The 20,536-nt window shown below is 46.0% G+C and overlaps 1 protein-coding gene across 1 annotated transcript in view; it reads right to left on the bottom strand.

Annotated features, from left to right (window-relative positions):
* LOC139465552 (histone-lysine N-methyltransferase 2C-like) overlaps window positions 1-20,536 on the bottom strand; it is an 84,823-nt gene that overhangs the window by 22,303 nt on the left and 41,984 nt on the right. The window contains exons 43-60 of the mRNA XM_071247269.1: window positions 19,764-19,953; window positions 19,162-19,305; window positions 18,856-19,052; window positions 17,526-18,030; window positions 14,055-15,784; window positions 13,451-13,553; window positions 13,285-13,327; window positions 12,483-12,727; window positions 11,809-11,963; window positions 11,527-11,682; window positions 10,541-11,191; window positions 9,899-10,019; window positions 9,211-9,339; window positions 8,304-8,453; window positions 6,464-6,625; window positions 1,468-5,256; window positions 1,016-1,110; window positions 236-380 (exon numbers count right to left, since the gene is read on the bottom strand). Of these exons, the coding sequence (XP_071103370.1) occupies window positions 236-380; window positions 1,016-1,110; window positions 1,468-5,256; window positions 6,464-6,625; window positions 8,304-8,453; window positions 9,211-9,339; window positions 9,899-10,019; window positions 10,541-11,191; window positions 11,527-11,682; window positions 11,809-11,963; window positions 12,483-12,727; window positions 13,285-13,327; window positions 13,451-13,553; window positions 14,055-15,784; window positions 17,526-18,030; window positions 18,856-19,052; window positions 19,162-19,305; window positions 19,764-19,953 (8,710 nt within the window). The remainder of the gene's footprint in view (window positions 1-235; window positions 381-1,015; window positions 1,111-1,467; window positions 5,257-6,463; window positions 6,626-8,303; window positions 8,454-9,210; window positions 9,340-9,898; window positions 10,020-10,540; window positions 11,192-11,526; window positions 11,683-11,808; window positions 11,964-12,482; window positions 12,728-13,284; window positions 13,328-13,450; window positions 13,554-14,054; window positions 15,785-17,525; window positions 18,031-18,855; window positions 19,053-19,161; window positions 19,306-19,763; window positions 19,954-20,536) is intronic.

Genomic DNA, 20,536 nt, shown 5'->3' with positions numbered 1-20,536 from the left:
GTGAGTGAGTGAGTGAGTATGGTTTTACGTGGCTTTTAGCAATATTTCAGCAATATCACATTGGGGGGACACAAGATATGGACTTCACACATTGTACCAATGTTGGGAATGGAACCCGGATTTTCGGCGTGATGAGTAACGCTCTACCCCCTAGGCTACCCCCCACCCTGCTCTAATACCAAGGACCTGCAGCCACTGAGATGAAGAAACATGTACTCACCCAGCAGGTACTCACCGAGTATTTTCTCCCTTTCCTCGGGAGTTTTACTTTCCCACTCCTCAGAAGAAATCTCGGTTTCCCTGAATATGGGCATCTTGTCAATCATTTCCAGCTGCTGCTGCTGCTCCGGGGTCAGCTGTGGGATGTCTTCTCCCTCTCCCTGGAGAAGCAAGCACAGACAACCTTGTGGGAACTCAGAAACATTCACAGAGCTAGCAAGTAAGTCATATCCACAGTAATCAGCCACACTGTGACAGGAAATGTTCTTCTTTTTAGGGCTGGCTATCGTTATAGATCTTGGAGATTGATAATCTTTAACTAAGTATCAATCAAATATTGATAAATATCGGAGAAGTAACTTTGAGCAAATATGAAAAGCTCAGAGACAAAACAGCGTATTTCACGTCACTTTGTGGACATTTAAGATACAACATATCAGTTGCTTCCCGTCTTTGGCAATGGGAAAAAAACAAGTCTGCTTCAGTGAATTAAAACTATATTTCATTACACCAAAGATATTATCAATGAGACCATTTTCATATCAATAATCATTAATATTTCTTCCCATCAACGTTAATTCTGATTATTGATCCATTTAGCTAGCCCTTATTCTTTTATATCCTATCAAAATACTATGTCTTGACAAATTGCATGTCACTTTGATCCAAAGGCAAGGATCAGGTCGCATGTGTTCAGCCACTGTTCTGCCTGGTTCACTTTAGTTACTGGCTGCCATGATACAGCTGGAATATTGCTGACTGCGGCATTCAGCCTCTTGCTGTACCTCGGACCTACCTGAGGACTGTTCTGGGCACCTCTCTTGGCTCCGCTGTTGGCCAGCAGCTGCTTGAGGAGAGCATTTTGGCTGGCTCGAAGGGCCTCTGCATCACCTGCATTGACACACCATACTCAGTGTCAGAAAACCTCAACACAAACATTATTTTCATTGCTGTTTTTTAAATACAGAAATTCTTAATAGCTTTCAGGTTTCAACAAAAAAGTAGCATTTAACAAGAAATGTAAGGGGAGAGAACACTACAAATAGGTCATTGCTCTTTCTCAAAATTAGAATAAGCACTATACCAAAATGTTTCACAAGTCCCAAACAATCACAAACAATATTGAATCCATGGGTTAACTATTAAATATAACATTGGGATTGCTACTCCCATAGCACTGTTTAGATGAATGTTTACTCGATAGGCTATCATTTACAAGGGCATATTTGGCCTTTCCTGTAAACCTACTTGTGTCGAACTGGAGGAAGGCATCATCTGTGGGCTCTTGTTTGATCTTGACACTGTCAACAGGGCTTGGTGTGGCCAGAGCTGAGAGAGACCCTGCCGGCGAGGTTGTAGTGCTGGACATGGGTGTAGTCACAGGCGTGGTTGACTGGGGAGGAGTTGATATGCTGTGAGGTGGGGTTAGGTTTGGCGTTGAAGGGGAGGCCTTTAATCGACCTTGTGTCTGCTGTGGGGGTAGATTGAGGGGCGACAGCTGTGGCGGAGGTCCACCTAGAGCAATTCCAGGCATTCCCTGTCCAGGGATCTGTAGTGGCATTGGATGCATGGGCTTGGCCTGTGTTACACCATGAAGGTCGCCAATGGCTTGTGAAATCAGTTCTGGACTGGGAAGGGTTGGAGAATGTGACGGCATTCCAAGCAGAGTAGAACGAGGAGGCATGCTTTGCTGAGCAGAGTGAGGGGGCATTCCTGGCGCAGAGTAAGGTGGCATTCCTGGAGCCGACGAGTGAGGCGGCATTCCTGGAACTGAGTGAGCGAGCATTCCTGGAGCCGATGAGTGAGGCGGCATTCCTGGAGCCGACGAGTGAGGTGGCATTCCTGGAGCCGCTTGGTGAGGCGGCATTCCTGGAGCCGACGAGTGAGGCGGCATTCCTGGAGCCGACGAGTGAGGCGGCATTCCTGGAGCCACTAGGTGAGGCGGCATTCCTGGAGCCGCTTGGTGAGGCGGCATTCCTGGAGCTGGTGAATGTGGCGGCATTCCTGGAGCCGACGAGTGAGGTGGCATTCCTGGAGCCGATGAGTGAGGTGGCATTCCTGGAGCCGATGAGTGAGGTGGCATTCCTGGAGCCGATGAGTGAGGTGGCATTCCTGGAACTGGCGAATGTGGCGGCATTCCCGGAGCAGGTGAACGTGGAGGCATGCCATGTGGTTGGGGTGGCATTCCTTGAGCAACCTGGGGGGGATGACCAACCTGAGGGGGATGACCAGCATGTGGTGGCATTCCCTGGGCAGTAGACTGAGGGGGCATTCCAGGAGGGGCAGAGTGAGGGGGCATCCCTGGTGGTAGGTGCTGCAGGCCATGGGGAGGCATCCTTTGTCCTGGCATCCTCTGGGGCATCCTCTGCATCAGGTGGGGGGGCATGCCATGTGGCAGCCTGTGCATCATACCTTGGGGGGGCATCCCTCTCTGGGCAAAATGGGGATGCATTCCTTGTGGATGAGGAGGCATGCCAGGGGCCACTGACTGAAGAGGAACTCCCTGAGCAACCGAACGTGGAGGCATACACTGAGCAACTGACTGAGGAGGCATCCCTGGTATACCATGAGGCCGGAATCCTTGACCCGGGGGTATTCCTTGAGGCAGGGAGTGGGGCGGTGCTTGAGGCATTGATCTTGGCACTCCTTCAGAGGACGTATGAGGCAACATACCCTGAGCAGCTGAGTGAGGTACAGATTGTGGAGAGGAACGAGGTGGAATGCCTGGTGGTGTAGAGTGTGGAGGAATGCTCTGAGGTGTGGAATGAGGTGGAAGTCTTTGTCCCATAAGTTGTAGGCCTTGAGCATGTGGTAGCCTTTGAAGCATCCCTGAGGGATGCATATTCTGCATCCGTGCCATATGAGCTGCCACCTGTTGCTGCATCGCCGCCGGAGACATCGGCATCCTCATGCGAGGCTCAGTCATTTGTGGAGTCATCTGCCCCGGCATCTGTGGAGTGTTTGGCGAGGAGCTCGGGATATTTGAAGGTGATGATGCTGAGACTGCAGTAGTGACCACTGGATGAGACAGTCTTGGACTAGAAGCCGTTGCAGGTATGGCGGATGAAAGGGTCATCATGTTTCCTGGTAAGGACACAGACTGTGGAACACTTGCCTGCATGAGTTGCGATACTAAAGCTCGACTTGACTGAGAAACATTAGGCTGTACAGGGGGCTGATCTGGATTTCCAGGCCTTGGTGGTTGTGCAGCACCTGGTGGCAGCTGAGGTCGAGGGGTTGGTCCGGCTGCTGAAGTAGCTGTTAGAGGCGGCCTAGGGTGCATCATTGTATGACCCGACATGATAGCGGTAGCATAAGAAGGCGGAAGGCGCTGCGTTGGACCCGGTGCTTGGGGCGAAATATCCCCTTCACCAGCTGGCGGCTGATCAAGAGGTACATGTCCTGCTCTGATCATTTGTTCCTGAAGTACTTGAGGATTAATTTCTGGCCGAAGGTGCCTCAGCATCGGATGCCCTTGTGGAAAAGGTGGCCGTGGTTGTCCTTGGCCCATCATGGAATTAGGGGGGGATGGATGCATTGTTGACTGTGCAGACACTACAGCTGTGGGAGCAGGCTGTGGAGGAGCCGAGATACTGGACTGAATACTTGGAGTAGATGGAGCTTTCTCATGGTGAAAGGATGCAGCTGATGTCTGCACTGATGAGGCATCATGTGTCTGAAGCCCACCAGATGATGGAGAAGCTGATTCCTCATTCGATCCTGAGACCGGCACTAAGTGAGATCCCTCTGTGGAAGAGGAAGGTTCTGACTGATCAGGCTCACTAGGCTGCTGTTGACTAGAGGTGGATGGTGCAGTTGCCTGCAATGCTTCTGGCTTATTACAGTTGCCATCTTTGGTGTCACTTGTTTGCTTGGGTGTTTGAGCTTGAGGACTACTATCACTCTTTTGTGTTACTTCTGCTGACTGTGTTTGTGTCTGGGATGGTCCTGGTGCGGCTGAAGAGCTTTTTTCATTTGCTTTGCTTGTACTGGCCTCTCCCTCTGCCGGAGTTTCATCTTCGTCGTCTGTTCCACAATGTATTCCATCATCACACACAAACTTTGCCTTAGGAGGCTCTTGTTCCTTTTCTTCCTCTTCTTCATCATCTGTTCCACAATGAATTCCATCATCACACACAAACTTTTTCTTAGGTTCTGATGACTCCCCGCCTTCAGTAACAGTTGCACCACCATCAGGCTCGTCATATGCATCATCTTCTGGTTTGTCGGTTGACGCGCTTTTCCCCTCCGCTGCCCGTTGTTCCTCCACCTGGGGTGCAGGAGATTGTTCTGGGGCTGCGGATGTTGACTCTGCTGTCTGTGGAGAAGGTGGCGTCTTGGAGGTAGCGGAGAAATCTGATGACACATCAGTTTGTGGTTGCAGATGGGGAGGAGACTCATAGCTCGGTGCACTCTGCATAGCAGCACTAGACTGTGTCACTTGAGTTTCCAGATGAGGAATGGATGAACTTCCATCAAGTGCAGGTTTTTCAACCTCCTGATCTGGAGGGGAACCTGTTGTGGATGCAGGTGACTCCACTTTGGTGTTTCCAAATTCTGTAACTCTAACTTGATCTGACACTGGAGGTGTTGACCGGAGCAGCTGTTGGGCAGCCTGACCTAACTGAGAACCTTGCGACAACAGGGGAGGAGGGCCTGTGGACTGAGCTCCAGCAGGCTGTGCAGGACCTGTGCCCTGAGGTGACACGCCTGCCCCAGAAGGTGCTGGAGACACGGCTCCTTGCTGTACCGGCGGTGGTGGTGGCAGAGGCTGAGGAGCAGGAGCAGAAGCTGCAGCACTCTTGCCCCGAGGTGGCTTCCCACCAGGTAGCTGCTCATCCCCTTCCTTCTGTGCAAGAGCAGCTGTGTTACTAAGGATTTCCAAGATTCTTCTCTCCGTTTCTGATTGTGGTTTTATGGGAAACTCTGTGATCTTAGCTTGAGGAGCAGGAGGCAGTAGAGTTGTTGCTGTTGTGGTTGTTGCTGTTGTGGTGGTCACTGTTGCCGGAGCAGCTGGGGTGGATGGTGGATTTTGTCCTGCAAATATTGCATCAGTAAGTGAATTGAACAAACAGCTGAAAGACATGTCTAACTGAAATTGCAAGTACAGCATCGATGACATGTAACCAATAGCGGTGCCACGACAACAGTTACACAATGATGAGACGACATATAAGCCACATTTGGTTTCTTCAATAAGTAAGAATATGGTATGAACTTGACCGAAATGACATGTACCAACAGCTGTAACATTACAACAACTATGGTGCATGCTTCCGCGACAGTTGTAAGCTTGGTCAAAGCCTATCTTGACACCGCATATGGACACAAAGCTTGCTGCCATGATAAAAGCACAATACTTTACAGTAAGATTTAGTAATAATTCTTTCATCAGAATAGAAAGTTCACAGAGTAGTCTGACAAGCAAGAATCACCCGTACCTCAACACTGACTTTCTGTTTTAAAAAATGGAACCAATGCACATTGAGTAATCTTGCAGAGAACGTGTGAAGCTTCCTCATGCACACAAGTGTGTGTTGTGTGACAGACCTCACTCAGGCCATGCCAGAGGTACCCAGGCCAGATTGCATGCAGACACAAGTGTACAAGAGGCACTCCATAACACTGACTGGCAGTATAGCCCACTGCTATCTCACTGACTGAAGGGGGCTGCTAGCTTCGGGTGCTGTATGCAGGGTAATATTACTTCAACATGTACTCCTTATAAGGATTGTTCTGTTCTTTTATTTTTATTTTATTTGTGGTTGCTTCTTTAACCACACCATACTATATTAACCTCAGCTGATGTATTGTAATGTGTATATGTTTATTTTGAGAAACAGAAAATGTAATTAATCATAATGCGAACAAATTACTAACGCCCTTGAATACTCAACATTCTCTAGCCTCTTCTACATTCTCTAGCCTCTTCTAAAGTGATAGGGTGGTAAATGAACACATCAATATAACATTGAAACAGGCATCAGTTGCTTCATTGTGAGATAATCAATGACAACCAGTGTACAAAGTGGAACATTAACAAATAAGGAAACAGAAATGAAATTTCCATGAGTGAAAATAGACTGTCAACACATACAAGCACATCTTAACTAATCAATCTTCTGTTGCCATAGTGAAATCAGAGCACTGAAAATCTACTCCTCCCATTCAAGAGATCAGGGTAAGGCAAACACCTGCCAGCAGCCCCCTTCGGCTCCTTTTTCCTACAGAAACCTGATTGTACCTAAAATGGCTGGTTGAGTGGGAATTGAAGGTGGCAAGGGTTGGGACTGCACATTTTCAGTTTCTGCTGCCTTTTTTTTCTTCCGTCGCTTTTTCGGCTTTTCCTTTGCTCCTTGGGAGCCCATCTCAGGGGGTAGATTTGCAGTGGGAGGGATGCCAAAGCCTGTAACAGCCATGGGAGGGAAGTGAAAGAAGCGTCAGACAGGGACAACACAGCATGGACGTGGCGTGGCTTCCTCTTTCACACCAGCAGAGTCACCAGAAACCTTGCACTGAATTATGCATTAAATTTTCTTAATCCTTTTTTTATCCGTAAAATACTCATACCCTTTTGAATTTGAAAACAAGGAAAACAGCATTACCAATGTTGGCTGCAGAAACCATGTATGTATAGTAAAAATAGTAAAATGTATTTGTACACCCTTGTACAGCCTAACATCGATTAAAGCAAGAGGGGCAACTCTTATGTAAAGTCCAAAATTTCATATTTGACAAAAAAAAATCAGCCTTGGCTAGTCTGCTGGGTAGGGGTGCCGGAAGGTAAATGTACTTGACATCTCATTACTATCAGATGATTGCACGTGTCACGATGCAAACACTGTCCTCGTTAACCAGTTGGGTTGTTCCCAGCATCAGCAGAGAGTGAAAATACCACCTCTTGGTAGCAATTCATGACATTATCAATGTGTGCAATAAAAGTCCAGGACACACGGAGAAGGTCGCTATGATACACTGAAGCACTACATACAGGCTAGAAGCAGGAACAGGGTCAGCTAGAAAACAGCACTGTCACTAACACAGCCTACTGGTCACTCAGGTGATAATCATTCTGCTTATAAGGCAATAAATAAACATATATTCTAATGGGATAAACAATCCTTGAACTCAGATCAGAACCATTTCACCTTTTCATGTTAATAAACCAGCCAAATACATGGCCGATCATATTTCAGTGACTAATTCCATTTTAATATTATTGACATGTATGCCTTATAAACTGTTCAGTAAATTATGTAAAATTGACATAAACACATAGGCATTGGTAGTAGACAGACACTACATTCATACAAATAGAACAGCTTTTGTTTAACAAAATAATGCAAATTATTGATTTATCATATGATGGCAACATGTACCAAATACTACACCACATCCTAACACATTCCCTGAGTTACAATAGGATCAAGCAGTACGGCGTGTAAGCATGTGAGGCCAGCAAGCAGACAAAGCAAGCACAGAGGAAGCAGACAGAAGCAACTGAAATGAGCTCACAAATGTTTATCGGAGAGAACTAGAGGAGAAACTAAAGACATGCGGGTCCAACTGATGGCCACCTAGTACTCAGCAGGAAGAACTTTAAACAACACCTCATATCTCTGGAAGAACAGACATTCTACCAGAACATAATTCTAGTAGCAAATAACTAAAGGAAATGGCAAATACAGGATGGTAAGGCATGGCATCTGTCTTGTATCGGGTACGGTCTCCTAATGTAATCCTGGCAGCTGCTTAAGTTTGTCCGTTTATTTTTTGCTACAAGGCATCATCTTCTTTCCCAGGACACTTTTTCCAAAAGGAAGACTTGCATTTTCAACTCAGGTCGGCTAATAAAACACAAACATTTTGCCAATGGGAACCTTGTCTTTGTTACGAAGAAATATTTTGAGATGCAGTGCACTTGAGTGGGCACAGACTAAGGACCGCTTTTTTTAAAACTTAAGTGACAGTGCATCATTGAGTTAGATAGAGCCGAGCCATATCCAGTAGGGTTGCCAGGGGTTACCATGGACCAATGCCTGTTAGGTACTGTTGACACTCCTAAGTACCAGCACATCACTAACCTGGCTGGAAAGGCATGCCTTGTGGGAAAGGGAGGCGACTCTGGTCTGAACCAGGCATGGGGGGGTAATGTCCAGGGGGTCCAGGATAGGCAGGTGGGCGAGGTCCCTCAAATGGGCGTGGTGCCCCTTCTCCAGCAAACAGGCCTGGTGCTAGTTGTATAGCATATGACTTGTCATTATTACGTTGCAGAAAAGAAATAAGAGACTGCATCAGTGTGTTCAAAGATTCAAGAATACAACATCAACGTGACATGGCTCTAGATGCTCTTGAAGTTTGTGTAACAATAAATAAAAGCAGCAATATATTTCACAATCACAAATTTCTTGCACCAGAAATTCAGGAACAGGGGAAGGAAAATTCAGAAATCTTATTTTGGCATAAAATGTATATTCCTGGGGGCTATTCAATAGATCTGTATCCATGTTTCAGATGCAAGTAATTTGAAAAGCTGATACTTGACCAGGAGTAGGAAGCATGTTATTCAATGTGTGCATTGGCTGATACACCACCTCAAGCTGTACAAGTCATAGAGCTAATTACATTTCAACATTTTACAGAAACGTACATTAGATCAGTGTCAAATTCATTCATGAACATTCACCATGTTGTGTAGGCGGGAGGCGGGAGGCTGGAGACTGGAATCCCTATTCAGAATCATGCCTCACATACAATAACCTTAGGAGCCATAAAATAAAATTCAGGACTTAAAACACAACAAAACTGCATCTATTCTCAAATTAAATTCTGGCATATAACAATCAAATCAAGATATAATGTACAGATATCTGCAATGACAATAAAGCTGTTTCATAAAATTACTCAAAATACAAGAAGTCAAAGAATCCTGTAAAACAAAATAGAACTTGAATATGTAAAGCAGGCCAGAGAGTAATGGTGCAGACATACCTCGTGTGAAGCGAGGGCCTTGTTCAAACGTCATTCCTCTTTCCCTGAAGAACTGCATCTGAGGGAGGGCTTGAGGAAGAGCTTGAGGAGGAGGAGGTGGTGGTGGTGGTGCTAGAGACTCAGCTGGTGCTACAACATCATTGTTGGATGTCCAAGTAAACCCATTATCATTACTCGCGATAACAGTCTAGCCTCAGGATAAAATCTAATCAGCCAACTTTCCATGTGACACTCATCACTTCATAACCAACTCTGCGTACATGAAATGTTGAGTTTCCACTAACTTGCCAAAAAGTAGATAGATATTGTTGCAGGAAATATATCCCCAAAATTAATCCTCGTAACACGTAATGATAAAATCGTTACATGTGTCAAAGTCAAAGAATATCTTTGTCTTTGACATGTGTCAATAGTGGGTTGACAGGGTAAGCTGAGAGATCCTACAACCCCACCAGTGACATGATACTAATTATACAAAGATTCCAACCACAGAGAAGTGCACTGGTGCAGAAGGACAACACAAATTAGAGAGAAATACATCAGAGTGGCCTGACCAGGGAAACTAACAGCCTGTAACCCTGTCACCCGGCCATATCACACCACAGCACTAGAATGTATGGACAACATATACTGTCAGCTCTCGTTAAGCAAGTGTCTGTGCTAAGTGTCTGGGCAAAAGTTGGCTTACCTGTTCCTTGCACTTCAGTGGTTGGAGGGGTGGCACCTTCGTGAATCTGTGCCCAGTTCTTCTCACGGAACCTTTCAAGCTGCTCTCTCTGCTGAAATCCCTCACTAAACGGGTTGTTGTCCTGTGATTATAAAATCAGTATCATATTGTGAGTGTGTATTTATTTCAGTCGCTTTTAGAAGGGGACTTGAAAAAACAGATCCCAACACATGTGGAATATCTGTCCATGAAGTGACATTCATAAACTCTATCAGCCCCCAATTGTATACTCCCCAGGGAGCTGAGAATGGCAATTGAGTGCACACTGATCCATTGACCGGGACATTAATATTGTAGAGCCGTGAACATTCACATGGTGATTTGAATTTGGACTTATTAATGCCTTTATGAATTCGACATTACAAGCGACCCTCAGAAAAGGCTCTGAACATTGTAACCATGTGACCTGAATCTTTGATTTGACAGGCCAACGCTTTAACAAGTAGCTATGTAACCACTCCATCATAGTACATGACAGCAGAGTAACCTCATGCATCAATCAAGTCACACTTTGATCAAAGAAGTACATACATTCATTTTAGAACACACAATGCATCACAATCAAGATGATAATTTTGTCCGACCACAGCAAAGCATACTGACCCCAAGGACAGTGGTGAGCCGTGCCTGTTGTGCCGCCGTCATCTGTCCAGGACCCATAGGACCTCCCGGACCCACTGGCGCCGGGGACTGTGCAGCACCAGGGGGACCTTGTCCCCCAGGGAGCTGTACAGGGGATATCTGTCCTGGGGGGAGCTGTCCCGGGGATATTTGTCCTTGGGGGAGCTGGCCTGGCGGTATTTGCCCTGGCGGAAGTTGCCCTGGTGGTAATTGGCCTGGTGGTATTTGGCCTGGCGGTATTTGGCCTGGTGGTATTTGGCCTGGTGGTATTTGGCCAGGCGGTATTTGGCCAGGCGGTATTTGGCCAGGCGGGAGTTGACCTGGTGGGAGTTGGCCTGCGGGGACAGGGAGTCTGGGGCCAGTCAAAGGTATGCCTGACCCTCCTGCCTGTTGGCTCAACATTCGCAACCTGTTCTGCATGTAAGCTTCATATTCCTGCCTGTCTGTGCGAGTCAACCGGACTGAGTTTGCACCTGGAGCCCGGACTGGTGGGGTCTGGGGTGGCGTGCCCACCGGTGTGGAGGCAGGGGAGGAAGACAAGGTGGCAGTTGGTGTTGATGCGGGAGAGAGCTGTGCCGCCTGGCTAGTCTGAGAGGGTACTGGGGATGGAAGCCAATTACGACCGAACTGTTCCTGAAGCAAAAGAAACATCAAAGATCACAGAAGATCAACTTTGTCATTCTGTCTAGTATACCGTTTGCAGTTACAGAAAAAGACACGGATAGTGTTAAACCGAATTTCATTCATATCACAGAATATCAGCTTAATGTTGTGAGGAAAGCCCAAAATGCTCCCACTCCTAGATGGTCACCACTGTTGCTGACAGACTGGGTCATCAGGGTTCACCTGGAAGTAGCCTCTGGCACCGCTAAGGGAAGCAACTCTGCACGACCAGCATAGGTTGCTGGGAACCTATTCTAACCCGGGGTTCCCATGGGCTTAGTGCACTACAAAGTGCAGCTTCCTACCTTCTGTTTGTTTCGATAGTCCTGCACCATCATCTGGTGTTGTCGCTGCTGTTTCCTCAAAGCTTCCAGCTGCTTCTGCAGCCCCGACTGCTCCGTGGTCACCCGCTCCAACTCCGCCACATCGTTCGGATTAAGCTCATTTCCATTTTTTCGTGCCTACGGGTTAAAAAGAAAGCAACCTCAAAGAAGATTCATTTTGACATGCATCCAGAACAATTCATGCCTATAACTCAACTCCAGATTCTGGAGATGGTGACAGGGAAACAGTGAAAGTATATTTACCTGTCTCTGCCGAGCTTGAATGCTCTTCTTTGTTCTCTTCTGTTTGGCAATTTGCTGTTCCAGGAGCTTGATCTGCATGTCCAGGAACTGAGCCTGTTTGGTCAGCCAGTCCTCATACTGCAGCTGTTGCCGATCATACTCTGGCCCCACCTCGCCTGCACACACAAACAAATCTGGTGTGAGAAACGTACATGGTCATTTACACTTTTATCGACATGTTCATGAACGAGTGATAAGAGAATTTCACGGCATGAAAATAAGGGGTGGAGAGTAGGAGAGGCAGAGGGAATCAGGGGAGGGTCACCCCCAAAAATATATTAAACATCCAAAATAATGACCTATCAGATTATCCCCCTAATCATAAACACAGCCAACCAGGCGAGATGTGTATGAATGTTTTGTAAAAAAATTTGTCAAACATAATTCTTCTGAATGAAAAATCATAACAAAAAACCCAAACTGCAAATTCTCTATAAGTTACCAGTTCCTTGTACTATCATGGATATCCACATTCACTTATGTACCAATTACATAATTCTGTCACATGCTACAATACTGGGATAGCTGACTACCTTGGGAAGGGTTTTCCCTTCTGCAACCAGGGCAATTTGCATAATGAAAGTGTTAATTACAAAAGACGAGAAAGTAGGTGAAAGTTGAGGTATGTTACAAACTTGATGGGCATCTCTCACCTCCTGGTGGTGGGATGGGCGGCTGAGGGGGTGGGGGTATCATAGTCAGGGGACTCATCCGTGGTGGTTGCATCCCTGGGGACGGCGTCTGGAAAGGGGAAGGGGTCCGTGGACTCAACTGTCCCTGTGACCGGGGTCCAAATCCAGGGAACTGGGGACTAGATGCCATTTCACCCTGTTGCCCACTAGTCGGAGTAGCTGACCACGCCCCGTCAGGCCCTGGCATCCTGTAGACACATGCAACACGTTTCTTAACCACTATAAACTTAGACATAATACATCTAAATTGTGATCGAAAACAGCTCACCAACTTGAAAACTCAAATCCATAATAATGTAATAAACCTTAACAAAATATTTCACTCATTTCAGGATATAAACTTGATATTAAATTGAAGCTTGTGTAAAACCCTACAACTATTCGTCAAATACTGACAACTAATTGATAAGTCACAAAAAGATTGAAGTCAATTCAAATAAACAAATAAATCAACAATAATAACTTACTAAGACTGCTTATCTAATCATTAACACACAAAAATGTAGACAACAATACTTTATCAGAGATCGTTCAATAATGCAACCCATGTTATGCCCACCCTATTACCAACCAATCAGGAATAAATAGACCACTTGTGGTCTTGGCTAAATTGTCTTCAGGTATATGGGACCACATATGCCAAAAGTATTGCTTGGTTGGCCAGTCAAATGCCATGGAATCACTTTTATTTATTCCAAGGTCATACAGCCCTAAACCATATGTACGAACAATCACAATAACTTACCGTGTGGGTTCCAGTCGAGGGCCCATCATATGCTGCCCCAGAACTATGGGAACAAAATGGATAATATTATACATACAACTGGAAACTCCTCCTGCAACAACATATTTTGTTATTAGAAAAAATGGGTTTCAAAGACACAAATACAAGTTGTAATATAAATGGAAACCTGGTCTTAGTCCTGGTGGCATCATGGTTTCTGGTTTTCCTCCGATTTCGCGCCGGTGGATTAGAGCTTGCTGCTCTGCCTGACGCTTCTGTTCCTGCTTCTCCTGCAAAAACAGCAACACCAGCATTACGGCAATATCAGCAGCACGAACACTTCATCATCATCAACCTCACAGCAACATCACCCTTACAGCAACATTAACACTACAGCAACATCACCCTCACAGCAACATCATCCTTACAGCAACATTAACACTACAGCAACATCACCCTCATAGCAACATAAACCTCATAGCAATGGCACCCAAACAGCAGCATTAATACTACAGCAACATCATCTTCGGAAAAGCACATAGAGTTTGCAATTGCAAATCAAGCAATATCACAGCAGACTGTATCAATCCATTGACATATCATACATGTCTAAGCCAAGAGTTGTCTTCCCTGGTTCTTACTCATCCAAGGAATATCCATATAGAGCACTGCACACACAGTAACTGGCTGATCCTTGAACAACTTAAAGAAAACCCTACAATCCCAACAGGCGGTTAGATAAGGAAGAGAGAGGTTGCCTTCATATCTGGCCAATACAAAAAAATTCTCACCTGTTCCAGCAGTTCATCCAGGAGAGTAGACTGTTCCTTAGGTTGAGGGGGGGGCATCTGAGCCGGTCGAACCATTCCTGGTCCCCCTGATCCGGGGTATCCCGGCATCCTGGGCCCTAGGAGCCTCATGCCTGGTGGGTGTTGTAACCGTGGTTGTCCTTGGCCTACATAGCCGGGCGGCAACCCTCTCGGCCCCATTCCAGAATGGCCATGTGCTAGTTGCTGCTGCAGATTGGGATGAGATGTCTGCGGCATCCCTGGCCTCTCAGGCCTCATCCCTGCCATCCCTTGTGGTCCTGGCCCAGCCATTGAAACAGAGACCATGCTCCCCTGCTGGTGAAGAAGTTTGGCTATCTCGGCTGCTGCCTCTCCCTGCAGCTGCTGGGCAATGGAACTCGGTGGTTGTCCTGGCATGCCAGCCTGGCTCATTACAACCGATGGGGGCATCCCCTCCTGTCCTTGGCCCTCCTCTCCACCTGGCTGACTCACTTGTGGAAACGGAAGTCTTGGTCCTTGGTTTCGTATCCCGTGTTGTGAAGCAATGGACTGTCCGTACAATATACTGCTGGGGGTTGGCGTCAGGGTGCTTCCTCTTGGAGGAACATGGTTGAGCTGCTGCCCATACGTCCCCTGTGTGTACTGATTGGTGGGAGTGATAGTAGCTCTGGGTGAGTGATGCATTGGAAAGGACTGGGTTTGAGGATGACCAACAGATTGAGGTGATGGGTTGAGCATTCCTTGTGGAGTATTGGGACCGAAACTGGTCTGACTGTGACTTAACACTGGTCTGGGCTGTGCTCCTTGTGAGTATGGAGAGAGTGGAGCTGACACCAGACCGGAGCCAAAGGGTGAGTGGGCCGAAACTGGAGGACTGAACGGAGACTGAACGGATGTGGAAAATGGCGAGAGCTGAGAGGCCCCTGGAGTGACAGGCTGGCTGTGAGGTGAATGTACAGGCATCTGGCTGAAAGGGCTGTGCATGTTGGGTGTTCTGGGGGATGGCTGTCCACTTCTTGGTGAGGGAATAAACTTTGGTGATGGAAGTCCTGGCGTTCCTGGCACACCGATACTGCCCGACGGAGACATGTGGACTGGCGTCAGAGGGCCCTGGTGAGGACTGGGGCCATGATGGAGAGGGGACATACCCGGACCCAATCCTGGTCTCTGTCCCAGACCCAGACCAAGAGGATCTGTCTGTGGCTTTCCTGCCTCAGAGGCTCTGACCCCAGCCTGCAACCTCTTCTCTATTTCACTTCTTTCCAGTCTGGATCCAATAGGCTCTGTGCCTTGCAGCAGTGCCGCTATGTGACTCACACCCTTTGTTTCCTTAGCTCCACCAGCTTTCTTGTCCTTCTCATCCTTTTTCCCATCTTTAGCAAGTCTAGCTGCATCTAGTGCATACTGTTCTTGCCTCTTCTGACTGAACTCGAGGAATTTGGCTTGGAAATCTTTGGCAGGATTTGCCTTCTGGTCCTGTGATTTGTCATCGTCTGTGTCCTTCCCTGCATCGTCTGCTGCAACAGCGGGGACTACTGGCTTCTCCTCTGGTCTCTCTTGTTCTGGTCTTACCGACGTGGATGCAACTTCATGCTTCGGTGGCTGGTCAGTTTTTGTTTCCTCGGGTTTGCTGGTTCCCTCCATAAGATCTAGCTGCTCATCAAGGAATTTGTCATCATCAGATCCCAGTTCTGGATCAGCAAACTTCAGGATGTCGAATGTTCCGTCAGCACCTGCAAGAAAGATTTTCAGAATTGAACTTTGTAGCCTCCCTTGTACATAAAAAAAAGGCTCACTATACATATTTGCCCTTCATGAAATTACTGTAAAACAGCGTAATATTTTCTTGACCATTGTTTAAATGCAGAGAAACATAAATGTCTCAGAAACAAAACAAGAAATACAGTGATCGCTCGCTATTGCGCTCTTCGATAAAGCGCTACTTCGGTTACTACGCGCGGTAACGCATGGCTCCCAAAATTTATGTACACTTTTATTACTGATAGTTTTACACAGACATAATTGTATTGTTGTTCGTTGTTCATTTGCACATAACGCTTCTCATTGCATAATCAACCGTTTATCGCTGAATGGAGTTCTAATAATCTGTTTGAAAACATCCGCGGCAAGTCCCGGAAATACGATTGTTCAACTAGTTAACTTTTCACACTATCGACCTTTGATCTTAGAAGCGCATGCATGCAATAAAAGAGAACCACAAGCGAAGTTTATACTCTTAATTAGTGGGCAATCCAATTTGAGGCGACACTGTCACACACATGTACTTGCTGTCACAACACGGCGGTCATTCATTTCGTATTCGCGCTTTCGTAACATCGCCTGGTTTTTTCCGTAGTTATAACAAGCGATTTCATTGGATTAAAATTTGTTTCTAATGACGCTTTCTTGCCGAAATCTACTACAAGTTTCGTGATTGGTCAATTTTGAACACGTGACCTCAGGCAGCCAATCAAATTATAGCCGTGATACCAAGCTCGTGTTTGATAACTTTCAGAAGTTGGCGAAAGATTTTTTGTTAAATCGTGTTAATCTGAACGTTTTAAGCAGGAAATCACGATATATATTAAAAATAGTGAACTTCGCCAATGTATCGTGCTAGGTTACGAGCTGTGACAAAGATTTTTCATGCATATATTTTTGCATTAAACATTGTGTCCGAGCCGAGAATTCAAGGCGACGAAAGCCGAGATGTCATTTGACTTACATTACACGCGATCGTACGAAACGATGGAAATAATAACTTAGATGTAAGTTTGATTACTTTTAGATATATTTTTGTTGATTTTATTTATCACTTTGTATAATATATTTAAAGATTTGTTTAAAACGTCTTTATTTTGCTCTTTGATGTGGACCCGTTGTCGAAATGTGTGTCCGAGAATTCTATTTTCAATAACATCGCGGGAAATAGTGAATAATTTTTTAATTTATCGATTAAAAATGATAAATTGAAATGGAATACGTATTTCAGACATTGTGAAATGTGACAGATTTAATAAATGAATGACATTACAGGTAGATCTAGGTCCAAAAAAATATATACTATTTTGATGTGACGTGAGATAAACACATATTGATGATTTGAGATTTTCCGAGCGTGCGCCTCGGCCTCGGTTAAACGGCTCATCGTCTATAACGCCCACCAATTATTTGGACCCCATTGGTAGCGTTATAGCGAGCGATCACTGTAGCAATAAGCTGCACATACATTTTCTTCCGGATGGACCAGTGATTTTGTTAAAAATACCCAATATTAATTTAAAGAACTTTGATGCAACGATGGGAAGAAATTCTAATTAACTAATACTCCTTTATGTTAACCTTATAGTCTAAACAGAATCTGTATCTACACAATGGTCTAAAATCAGCACTCTGCTTGCGGATAACTTGACATTGATTTAACAAGATGTCACTCCATGTTAATTATTCCAAGAAGTCAGCAACAATACTCACTCAACAAGTCATCATCTTCATGTTTCTCATCTTCGGAGGACATCGGCTGCTTTGTGACCTTCAGATCAATGTCGGACAAGTGCAGCTGCTCACTCTGAGTGGCGAGTCCCGCTTCATCTAAACCCTCCCCCGCTGCCTGTGTCTTCAGGTTGTTCTCGGAGATCATTGGATCTCGGGTTGAAGTGAGAGGCGTTCCCTGAAACAAGTCCTCTTCAGACTGTGCTGGCGGGGGTTGTGAAGCTTGACGGGTGAAGGGTGGGAGCATATGCCGAGCACCTGGGGGTGTCAGCTTCGGATCTTGTCCCTGGAACTGAGGGGGTACGGGGGCATCTCCCCCGACCGCTGGAGGATGCTGCAGTGCCATGGAAGGCAGGCCCTCGGATGTTGGAGGTGGGAAGCCGGCTCCTTGTGTTGTGGCAGTACTGACAGCTATAGGTGACATCATGGGATGGCCAGGGGAGTGGCTCCCCTGAGATGCGAGGTGGTCCTGGATGGCCTGCATGAACTGGGACAGGAAATATGGTTGATAATAAACAGTTTATACATAAACAATTTCCAAATAAACACACAGGTTCTTCAGAGTACAGGTTTGTTGTTACAGGCAGCAATATTACAGCTGTATCACAGGTTAGTAAAAGTTCAGGTTGTGTGCACACAAGGTATTCCTTTTTCTTAAGACTTTACATATACCATAAGACTCCTGGGTCACTCCTGGGTCCACAAAGCCATAAGCTTATGTTAAAACATGGAATTTACAATCTTCTTAGTGCTACGACTGTCGAAAGCATATGTTAAAGAATGGGAGTTACAAACATATTAGTGCTACGATTGTGGTTAGCCAATTTTTACATATGGGAGTTACGATCATCTAAGTGCTACGATTGTCCTAAGCCCATGTCAAATTATGGGAGTTATGATCATCTTTGTGCAACAATTGTGGTAAGCCACTCTTTACATATGGGAGTTGCGATCATCTTAGTGCTACGATTGTCGTAAGGCCATGTTAAATTATGGGAGTTACGAGAGTCTTAGTGCTACGACTGTGCTAAGTGCTACGATCAATTTGTAGAACGGGGCCCTGGGATCTGTTGCAAATTACCCTTCTCTTCACACACTGAGTTGAGGAATGTTACTTCGTATTAAGTAATGTTACCTCTTCATTACAGTGGCATGTTACCATCATAATCTTGGCAGGGCAAACCAAATCCTTATTCGTATAGCGTACTAGGGACCCTTCCTGAAAGGAGTCTCCTTTGGATGATGCATGGCTCTGAAGAATGGCAGCACCAATTTACAAGTGAATATTATGAATGACCTTCCCATGACTTACCGGCTGTCCTGACATGGCGCCTGGGGGAAATGGGCCATGGCCTGGAGATCCAATACGGGGCCCCTGGTTAGGCCCTGCCCCTGGTGGGAATGCTTGGCGGGGAGGCATCCCGGGTCCTGGTGGCCGGGGCTGCCTCATGGCCCCAGGGAAGCCTGGCCTGACCTCAAACTGACCTCTAGGGCCAAACCCTTCTCCGTCTGCAATGTTAACAATTGATCAATGCAGGTAAATGCCTTGTCCCCATGATCTGATAATACATGAATTCAAAACACATGATATAAGGATCAACATCTAAGGTAGACGTACCTGGCCCAAATTGACCTGGGTTGGGTGGTCTCACCATCCTGTGTCGGAGAGCAGGCCAGCGCTCGGGGTGAGCCACCCCTGGGACTTGTTCAGAGAACCCTGGGGGTGGTCGTGGACCTCCGTCCATATACCTGGGCGACATACCTGTGAAGTACAAGATATTCCCTGTACTAAGTGCTATGTGCACCAGGAGATAACATGATGCTTGTTTGTGACGTATTTGAATGACAACAAACATATTCTGAACTACAAATGTTATCTATTCACCTCACCAATACACATACTGCTGAATGTTAAAATTTAAGTCTATATCAGGGAAACAATGACCATGGAATAAAAATAATTCTACAATTTTTCAGAACTTCTTTCACTGTAGTAACCATGGTCCATTCTATAAAACTATTTATTCCTTATCACTTAAAACACCAATATTGAGCTTAGACTTACAACTCATATTAAAACCTACATATAAAAAAATACCAGGTCCAATCACCTTTCCTACAAGCCAATCTTAAGGCTACAACTGATGTATTCTATGACTCTTAACATAGGCTTGTATAGATGATACTAAGACAGCATTAGGGTCCTGGAACAGTGCGTACCTGGTGGTGTGCCAGGCAGGCTCTGGGGCACTCCATCCTGGGGCGGCCACTGGGGGCCTTTAGCCTTCTCCGACTCTTCTTGCTGCTTTCTGATTTTCTGCGACCTGATGATCTGCTGTGCCAGGATCTCCCGCAGTTGCTGGTGCTGGTTGCCGCGGTCCGCTCCCTCCAGCCCCTCCCCTCCAGGGCCCTAGCAACACAGTCACATGTCTCACACACTGGATGCATGCTGTCAACATCAGTCACTTCAAACATTTGGGGGGGGTGAGGGTAAAAGGTGTTTTACTCCAGTCTGCATCAAGCTGGCCGGTGTAAAGGTGAGACTTCACCAGACAAACCAAAGGTCAACTGCAGCAATGGTTGAAGGCCAAGGATGCCACAGGTGTCTTGTGCATTGGCCAAAATCAGGCAAGAACTGTTTGTGAGTAGGGTTTAACGCCATTTTGAACAGACTTCCACTTAAATCACAGTGTGTCATCTAAATGTGGGAGGAAAGCCTGAAGTAATGCATGTCTCAGATGTTTACATACCCTGTAGGTATCAGGGCGAACCAGCATTCAAACCCACATTTATAGGTTTCTATGAACAGGTAACTACAATGTCCGAGGCAACTGGGTCACGTGTGCCCCCTTCAAGCAGATAATTCTTACTTTTAACAAACAGAATGCTGAGAAAAATGAGCATTTCTGATTAAATGCAATGTTTTTATACTTAACTGACGCTACACCTATAGCACTGTGTAGCGTCAGGTAAGGTAAAACATGAGCATTTCT

Source organism: Haliotis cracherodii, unplaced genomic scaffold (assembly GCF_022045235.1).
Source record: "Haliotis cracherodii isolate W230 unplaced genomic scaffold, xgHalCrac1.p SCAF_18, whole genome shotgun sequence".
NCBI classification, from domain to species: domain Eukaryota; kingdom Metazoa; phylum Mollusca; class Gastropoda; order Lepetellida; family Haliotidae; genus Haliotis; species Haliotis cracherodii.
This window is presented reverse-complemented; position numbering and strand designations above follow the sequence as displayed.